General features: G+C 38.3%; 1 protein-coding gene across 1 annotated transcript; it reads left to right on the top strand.

Annotated features, from left to right (window-relative positions):
* The first annotated feature begins 724 nt into the window (after window positions 1–724).
* LOC309690039 (alkaline phosphatase-like) lies at window positions 725–8,741 on the top strand. Its single transcript, XM_082506872.1, has 11 exons — window positions 725–1,063; window positions 1,290–1,406; window positions 2,329–2,444; window positions 4,347–4,521; window positions 4,900–5,072; window positions 5,380–5,505; window positions 5,634–5,703; window positions 5,978–6,116; window positions 6,996–7,186; window positions 7,275–7,391; window positions 8,249–8,741. The coding sequence occupies exons 1-11, from the start codon at window positions 988–990 to the stop codon at window positions 8,518–8,520; spliced, it is 1,572 nt and encodes a 523-aa protein (XP_082362998.1). The 5' UTR covers window positions 725–987; the 3' UTR covers window positions 8,521–8,741.
* Window positions 8,742–9,557: the final 816 nt, after the last annotated feature.

The following is a 9,557-nucleotide window of genomic DNA, read 5'->3' as shown; positions in this document are numbered from 1 at the left end:
GTCACACAGATGTGTGATCAAAGCCACCTGTACACACACACTCATGGCTCAGTTAATTGTACCACAAATTAAAATAAACAACTTTCAACAATTTGTGAAAATTGGACCACTTGACCATAAAGTACAGTAAACAGATTTTTAACACTGCAATGTAAAAGTGTGGAAGAGTGAAAAACAAAAACAAATCAGTAAATTTTATGCATATCACACTGATTTATGGTAGCTATAGACAAGAGTGATTAAAGCTATTGCTGGTAAACATTTATCAGATGGTGCTTTTTATTGCAGCTGTCTGTACTCGGGCTGACAAACTAATAAACACATCTTAGCTCAATCATCCAGATAAGTAAATCTCCAATCTGGACGTTTCTGTGGGATCAAGGAACTCACCTCACAGCCCATTGTTCCTTCAGTGGTGCAAGTTTCAGTCATTGTGCAAATGTACATTTAAATCCAAAACTAAAATAAAAAACTAAAAAATTTGGTCCAATTTTAATTTTTTTATCCTGCTGCTGTGGCACACTGATCTCCCTTGTGGGATCAATATTTATCTATAAGCGTCTAGCTAGCTGGCTGATGCACAAAAGTACTTAATCTGGGTAATGATACTGATAGAAGGGATCAAATTAACTATTAGGTATAAAGCTAACAGCAACAATTTTAGGAAACTCCTTTCTGTTTCACATTCTGCAAAGAACACTTTTGCTTTAGCATTATCGTGTGAGCTACGGTTTTAATTTCACCGTGGTCCAATAATGATTACTTCTACAAAGCAAATTTAGATCTTCTTAACTATTTTGTACTGACATTGCGTAGTTTACTGCCTCTTCTCCCGTGTGCATGTGTGTGAGAGATTGCATAAAACCTTTTCCCTCAATTGCAAGTTCCTTCATGTGCCCTTTGCTCCTTGGCTGAATATATAAAGGTGCTTCAGAGTGAGGAAAACGTGCTCTTGTTCTCTCTCTGCATTCATATAGAGTCTAGACCATGGCCAACAGACATTATCTATTTTTTATTGGATTACTGATTTCCATTTCGGTGCAGTGGACTTCGTGTGCTAACAGTAAGAATTTGCTACATTTTGTTCATGAGAGCTTCTTCAGAAACTAAGAATATTACTTTCAATTTGCAACACAATTTCAAGCTTAAAGAAAAGACAGTAACAGACATGCAATGCATATTCGGTGTTGCAAAAACTGACTATTATGCAGTTTATTCATTAAAAAAAAACACAGAAACACATTTGAATGGCTCTAACCACCTTCACATTTATTTTGTCTCGCTTATAGAGGATGAGCTCGAACCGTTCTACTGGAACAATAAAGGAAGGAATGCTATTCACGCAGCCCTAAATAAACCACGTAATTCACACCAAGCCAAGAATGCCATCCTCTTCCTAGGAGATGGTAAGTCTAAGAAAGAAATTTTCCTACCATTTATGAAGTTTCTTTAAACTATCAAGTATTTCCTCTTGTACCTCAGTTCATTTATTCAGCTGAAAGACATTTTGAGTCTCTCCATCACTGTGGTGTAACTCACCAAAACATAATAAGGTCTTTTAAAGCCCCAGATTTTGGTACCACAAAAATCATGGTAGGAGATGAACACTGACACATGATCATCTGCTCAGAAAGCCAGGCATAACAAAGTGAAGTGAGGCTCTGCAAAGCCCACAGTGCATGTGGGGTTGCAATATTTGCTCTTGTATCCTTAATCGGGCTAATACCAAAAAAGGGTAAATCGGAAACAGTTTGAAGTCATCTACCATGTCTGGACGTTCAACAGAAATTAATAACAGGTTAGTTCAGTTTGCTTCATTAATTCCATTTAACCAAAACCAAAAGCAGGCGAAATATTTTCCGCTATTGTAAAACAACAGAAACGAATTTCTTTATTCCGTTGTGGAAATATAGCCTTACATGAAATCATACATTTGCTGCTATTTAATCTCTGACCCAACATCACTGTTTAGCAGCTTCTCTGTACAAATGACAAATTTATATCTTGATTATGATTTTATGAGCTTCGACTTTTGCCATCACTGATGCTGTCTTCAGCACATTTAAAGTTTTATCAATATTTATGATTGATAAGTAATATGTAACAGCTCAATAAATGACGTGTTTGTGAGAATACATAGGAAAGTTCTTTTAGTTAATGACCTATTGGTGACACATTAGAAGAGTTTAAGGTTTATATCTGATGACCAGAATGTCCTTTACCAAGTTTCACTAGCTGTTTTATTAGCTGGACCTAATGAGTTCAAAGAGCACAGTGTACTCTCTTGGCTGATGTTATCTACTCACGTGTGATTCCTCCTACTTCCAGGTATGGGTATGCCAACAGTGACTGCTGCCCGGATCCTCAAAGGCCAGTTGGAAGGAGTAAGTGGGGAGGAGTCCAGTCTAGCTATGGATTCTTTCCCCCACCTGGCCCTTTCTAAGGTCAGAACACTATGAGCAACACACTCCGTAGACTTGCATCCTTAACTGTATCGCACATACTTTTATGGTTCTAAATCTTACTGATAAAAACAACAACCAGAAAGCAAGATTCAGAGGTGTGGACTCGAGTCACATGACTTGGACTCGAGTCAGACTCGAGTCATTAATTTTATGACTTTAGACTTGACTTGAAAAAATGTTCTAAGACTTGTGATTTGACTTGGACTTTTACACCAATGACTTGGGACTTGAATTGGACTTGAACTAGTTTACTTGAAAATACTTGATATTTCACCCCAAATATAAAATTTAACACGCATACTATATTATATTATATAGAAAGTGTGCACCATTAATTCAATTCATTCATTCATTTATTCAAACCACACTCCGTACGTATGTGTGCGTGAGCTGTAGCACAGCCAATCAAATTAACCAGATTTTTTTTTAAAAAGAAAAAAAAACGCTCAAAAATGCTGCAAGGAGTTATTTTTTCAGGTACATAAACTATGAAGTAGTCAACAAAAAACCGAAATGCAATATGCAAAACATCCAAGTAGAGAATCACAGACAGAGATGGAACAACTTCCAACTTTCTCCGACGGTTGAAGTTCCATAAAGAACGGTAGGTGGTGCTTCTCTTTTGCTACGATGAGATAGCTGACTTCATCTAACTAGCAAATGTTGTCCAGGCTACGTTGGTGATACAGTTTTTTTTTAATGTGTATGATATTTTTGTCATGTGATTTTAAAGCCGGTCCTATAACCGCATCTAAGAATAACATGCAGCTTATCTCAGAACTGACGGTGAAAATTATTCTTGGAACTAAGTTTAATTGAGCTGCATTTTAAAGAGGTGCAATTTCACAATTTGTGTATATTTTCTAAGTTCACTATTTCGTCATGTGTTGAGAAAAACACAGATTTAAAAATTACATGGTCTAATATTTACATTTAGCATAACTGCAACATTCTTTTTTCGTTTTTTTTAAAGACTCGAAAGGACTTGAAATTCAAAGTTTCAGACTTGTGACTTTACTCGGACTTTTACACCAGTGACTTGAGACTCGACTCTGACTTGCCTGACATTACTTGAGACTTGAGACTTGACTTGAGGATAAAGACTTGAGACTTACTTGAGACTTGCAAAACAATGACTTGGTCCCACCTCTGGCAAGATTACAAACAACAGCTTCAGTGTCACTTGGCATTGATTCTGCAAGTATGTGCTGGAAGGGTGGAACGCCACTGTTTCAAAAGATAAACTATAAAAGCAGACTTAAGTTTGTGTTCAATGTGAGCCAAAATGAGTGACTGAGCCCATGAATTGAGCAGAAGGGTCTTCACAAAGGTCAAAGTTGTTTTCCCACAGACCTCTATGGTAACTAGTGCCATCTGGTGGTCTTCATATAGAATTCATGGTTAAGGTACTTCATTGGCTTCATTTTTCCTAAAAACTGTCTATGGCCGTAGCACAAAATATATATATTTGCCATATTCATCAAATCATCCAATGATTCGGATGGGGGTAACATGATCCTGCAAGTGGTCACTCTAATTAGAATAAAAACATTTCATAGATAAAGGTCATCACTCACAACAGCTATTAATTTGCAGTGAAATTCCTCCAAAGCAAAGTCATGCCTTTAATGTAAGGGTCAAGGTTTCAGGTTTTGCCCTTTCACTAGCAGGATACATGTTACCAGCCTAACAAAGACAGGCTTTTTTATCTGTGTTATAAGTCAGGTGACATAACTTTTGTGAAAAATCTAGGACACTTAATTTATGAATGTTCAGTGTTTTAATTTTCTTGATGTCAATGACAGAATCAGCATTTTCTTTGACAGTGAGCGTGAATATTGGTTAACATGCAATATGTGTGATTGCTTCGGATGCCTGCAGACGTACAACGTGGATCAGCAGATGCCAGACAGTGCTGGCACAGCAACAGCGTACCAGTGTGGTGTGAAAGCCAACTATGGCACTCTGGGGGTCAGTGCTGCCACTCCAAGGTACGACTGCCAGGCTTCCCATGGAAATGAAGTCATATCTGTTCTTCACCGTGCCAAGGCTGCAGGTAGACCCACATCCACAAAGCTTTGACTACTTTAAGGCACATGAAAATGATGCTACAAAGCAATAAAATCTTAAAAGTCGAACGTGTACAAGAGAAATAACCTATATACATTTATTGTTCAGTGTACAGCATTAGCTTACTAACTGGACAACTATTCAACTACTATAAATAAAACAATTTTACATCTAAACAGGCGTGTTTTCTGTAGCATACCTCACATCAAGTGTATATATCTAAATATATCTAAATCTAAAAAATAAATGTGTCCTGCATTTTCAAACAAAATTTGTTAACCTCCAGGAGCCTAATCAGTTCAAGTTCTCCAAGTATAACTCAGCAAATATGTTAACGCTATGAAAAATCTGGTCCTTGTTTCAGGGAAATCAGTTGGCATTGTCACCACAACCAGAGTTCAACATGCTTCTCCTGCTGCAGCCTACGCTCACGTTGCCAGCCGGGACTGGTATTCTGATGCTGATCTCCCAAATGAGGCAGTCAAGAATGAGTGCCGTGACATTGCTTACCAGCTGGTTTACAACACAGAGATAAATGTAAGACTTAATCAAAACGGGCAGGCAAATGAACAGTGCACTCACACAAATGATGAATAGAAAAAAAATCAAGGTACCTCTAGACTGAATAAACCAGATAAGGTCTTTTAGATAAGTCATTAAATTTTACCAAAAGCAGATTCCTCGACAATTTTGTAAAACATGGATGACAGCGAACCTAAGAAACCACTTTCTAATCCAAACCTCAGAAGTACTCGGTGAATAAATCCTCATACACTAAATGTGTTTTTTTTTAAAGTATTTTACATGTACAAAAATCAAAAGGGGAATATATTTCTTTCTGCAGGTTATCCTTGGTGGAGGTCGTACCTATATGTTTCCCACAACAGTGGAAGACCCAGAGTATTTAAATAAGACAGGAGTCCGAAAGGACGGGAAAAATCTGGTCGATGAATGGCTAAAGAACAAACCGGTAAACAGTGCCTTCATCAAGTGTGCTCATCAGTTTTAAGTTTGAACATGTATCGTGATTTTCATCACTGAGCATTTTTTTTTAAAAAACAAACATTTTCCACGTTTGTCATTGTTCCCCACCGACAGAATGCTAAATATGTTTGGAACAAGGCTGACTTTGATGCTATCAATCCTGCAACGACAGACTTCCTGATGGGTAAGAACTCTGAGGTGCATCATTTACAACTGCGTCATACAGAGAAGAAAAACACAAGACCTTAAGTACTCTAGACCCAATAAAAAACCTTAGATTTTTAAACAGTGACATTTCGCTAAATTCTGCTGAACTCATTTGTCAGTGTTTTTAAGGAATTTATCAAGTTTGTGCCATTTTATTTATTTATTTATTACATATAAAGATTATATATACTATATGTAATATGGCAGATGTAACAGGGGAAAACTGAAGCCTGCAAATTCTTTCTTTTAAGGTCTGTTTGAGCCCAAAGACTGCCGGTACGAGCTGGATCGTGACCCCTCCATGGACCCATCCCTTACAGAGATGACAGAGAAAGCTATCAAGATCCTCAGCAAGAACCCCAAAGGATTTTTCCTCTTTGTGGAAGATAAGTATAGTATATTCACCAAATAAAGAAATCAGGAATATTAATCAAAACAACAAATCATGGTTGACCTTTTAATGTGAATGTCCGATTGGCAACAACAGACAGAATAAAAACTGTGGCATATTTTCATGTTATTCTCATATTGTGACAATGGCAAAATCAATATCAGTATCAGCCTGCACCAGAGATATGTGGAGGGTTGGCTGAGTGCTGATTAATCTTGATTGCAGGCAGAAGTAAAACCAGTGTTCATTTATTTATTTATTTATTTGCCAAGTCCACCTTTACTTTTGATGACAGATTTGCTTCTTTGGCACATAGAAGATTGTGAAAAAAATATTGTCTGTGTTTCTTTACAGATGTTTCATTCTTATGTATTTATTTTTAGATGAACTGTTCTGCTCTTCTTCTCTTTAAAACTTGAAAAAAAGGCTGGTTCATATTAGAAGCTCTTCTCACTGACAGTTTTTTTTCTTCTCATTCATCTCTTGCTTCAGGCGTGTGCATTAATACGACTTTCCCCACACAAGTTTACGATGATGCAACATTGACATCATCATTGTCCATTTCCATCTTTTACACATGGCACTGTGTCCAACAAGTGAAATGTGGTCTAATATGACTATGAAGGAGCAGTTACTAACACAATGGTTTCCACAGATAATCCTATTATTAATTTCATGCCATTTTCCATAACTGGAACTCACTTTTGCTGCAATACCATTGGCCAAACTAATATTTGATGTGCTGGTCACAGTTGTAGCATTATGTCGCATTAAGGCTGTACTTTGGGACGCCTACGTTTTCACTGCAATCTCAAACTTTGCAAGAGACGTACTACTACAGATGCTTATTTATCAGTGACTTTCTTCTGAACTTCAAGGGGGAGAATCGACCACGGTCACCATGCAACAATGGCCAAAAAGGCACTCCATGAAGCTGTACAGTTTGACCGAGCAATCGAGCGAACGGCTGACCTCGTCAGTGACCTGGACACTCTGACTATAGTCACTGCAGACCACTCTCATGTTTTTGCTTTTGGAGGTTATTCTCCAAGAGGAAACCCTGTTCTAGGTAAAATGCACTTTTGGAAGAAGCTTTAGCATTAACAAGTCAGCCTCATCTTATGTTCTGAGTGGTAATTTGCCCTTGTGATATACAGGGATCGCTGATACCAAGGCTACTGACAACAAACACTTCACCACTGCTGTGTATGGGAATGGACCAGGATACAAGATTGCCAATGGAAGTCGCCCGGATGTGAATGAATCAATTTCAAGTAAGTGACACTGAGCATCTTTTTATGGAATCCAAATCAATGCAATAGCTCCATCTTGTGGTGTAACAGTAAACCAACTGCACTGCCACAAAACACTCAATCTAGCTTTTCACTGTCACCTCACAAACGTTCAGCAATGGAGTTTCATTGAATGGACAATACAGCTTCTTGTGTATATATACACCATTCTTTCAGGTTGTTTTTTTGACGGTACAGCATTTGAAATAAGGGCTATAAACAGCAGATGATTTAGAAAAAATTCTGTACAGTACTTTCATAGGAGTGTTGAATTGTAAAGACTACTTATGAATCATTACTAAGTGTCAGAAAGTAAGGATTACGATAATGAAACAGGTTAGTGTCTTCATCTGCTTTCATCACGGGGCGACTGTGGCTCAGGAGTTTGGGACGCTCATCTGTAACCGGAAAGTTGCCGGTTCGATCCCCGGGCTCTCTGTCCTGGTCACTGTGTCCTTGGGCAAGACACTTTACCCTACCTCTGTTGGCCAGATACGCGATATGACAGCCTGCTTCTGTCAGTCTGCCCCAGGGCAGCTGAGGCTACAATTGTAGCTTTCCTCCACCAGTGTGTGAGAGTGAATGAATAGTGGAATCAGAGTGGAATGCTTTTCTTTCCAAGCACCTTAGACTACGATGACCTGGATGGCTGAGAACCTTCACAGACAATAGTGGAATTGTAAAGCGCTATATAAATGCAATCCATTATCAATACAGCTAATGTCATCAGTACAATGCGTTTTAGTTTAGTAAGCCAACTGTTGGCTTTTTTTTGTCAACACTGATCTAACTAAAGCTATGCAGCTAATACTGAAGTCTTCTCTCTTGTTTCCCTTCAGCGGACAACAACTACGTCCAGCAGACTGCTGTCCCTCTTGATTCAGAGACCCACGGCATAGAGGATGTAGCCATTTTTGCCAAAGGTCCCATGTCACATCTTTTTGATGGAGTCCAGGAACAGAGCTACATTGCTCATGTGATGGCTTATGCTTTATGCATAGAACCCTACGTGGACTGCCAATTACCTGAAGGCAGCCATGCTGTAGCAAGCCACCCTAGCCTGCTGCTTCTTCTGATTAGCCTCCTTCTACTTCCTTTCTACCCTTTCTGAGATGACATGATATCTATCCCTGGAAAATCGGTGCTATCTGAGAATTTGGATGAGGAATAAATTATTGTTTTCGCTCTACTGTGTGTAATTTAAAAGTGATGCAGTAGTTTTAGACAGCGGTGTTGTTTTATGTAATTTCCAAGTGTTGACACAACTTTGCAGTGAAAACCATTTCTGTTAGTATTGCATAGAGCAATGTTTTAATGCTGTGTTAAGCTCCTGTAAATAAAATCATGTTTGTAATTATATTGGAGATGTACTGAATAAACAAGAGATTTCATATTGACAAATATTGGAGTTACTGTCAAGCACTGCATTACATACAGCCATACTTTGGCTGTATGTAATAATGTGATTCTTTTAGAATTTTTTGTTGTCATGTGTTTTATGTGAGGTTTCCTTATTTGTTTACAACCCAATAACACACTTCAGAATTTAGTTTTGGATACATTATCAATTTCAATATAAACCCCTATTCGCTATTAGAGTTTACTGGTTCGTGAAAGTATCAGAATCTTTCTCTGCAGTATCCAGGAGTTGATCGAAATTTTCCCTACTACCATGTGCTAGTAGTATCATCAGCAGAAAATACGCATTTTAAATTCATAAATACCTCCCATAAATCATTTCAATTCAATTCAATTCAATTTTATTTATATAGCGCCAAATCACAACAAAAGTCGCCTCAAGGCGCTTCATAGATACAGAGAAAAACCCAACAATCATATGACCCCCTATGAGCAAGCACTTTGGCGACAGTGGGAAGGAAAAACTCCCTTTTAACAGGAAGAAACCTCCGGCAGAACCAGGCTCAGGGAGGGGCGGCCATCTGCTGCGACCGGTTGGGGTGAGAGAAGGAAGACAGGATAAAGACATGCTGTGGAAGAGAGACAGAGGTTAATAACAGATATGATTCAATGCAGAGAGGTCTATTAATACATAGTGAGTGAGAAAGGTGACTGGAAAGGAAAAACTCAATGCATCATGGGAATCCCCCGGCAGCCTACATCTATTGCAGCATAACAAAGGGAGGATTC

The sequence above is a fragment of the Aulonocara stuartgranti genome (assembly GCF_965226115.1).
Source record: "Aulonocara stuartgranti genome assembly, chromosome: 15".
Lineage (NCBI taxonomy): Eukaryota > Metazoa > Chordata > Actinopteri > Cichliformes > Cichlidae > Aulonocara > Aulonocara stuartgranti.
The sequence above is the reverse complement of the archived record's forward strand: the minus strand, read 5'-3'. Positions and strand labels throughout refer to the sequence as shown.

Bases quoted from the DNA above. Each gene is read 5' to 3' on its own strand.
- LOC309690039 (XM_082506872.1), top strand. From the start codon at position 988: ATGGCCAACAGACATTATCTATTTTTTATTGGATTACTGATTTCCATT. The intron at 1,407-2,328 runs GTAAGTCTAAGA...TCCTACTTCCAG, and splicing joins CATCCTCTTCCTAGGAGATG to GTATGGGTATGCCAACAGTG. The intron at 4,522-4,899 runs GTAGACCCACAT...TCCTTGTTTCAG, and splicing joins TCACCGTGCCAAGGCTGCAG to GGAAATCAGTTGGCATTGTC.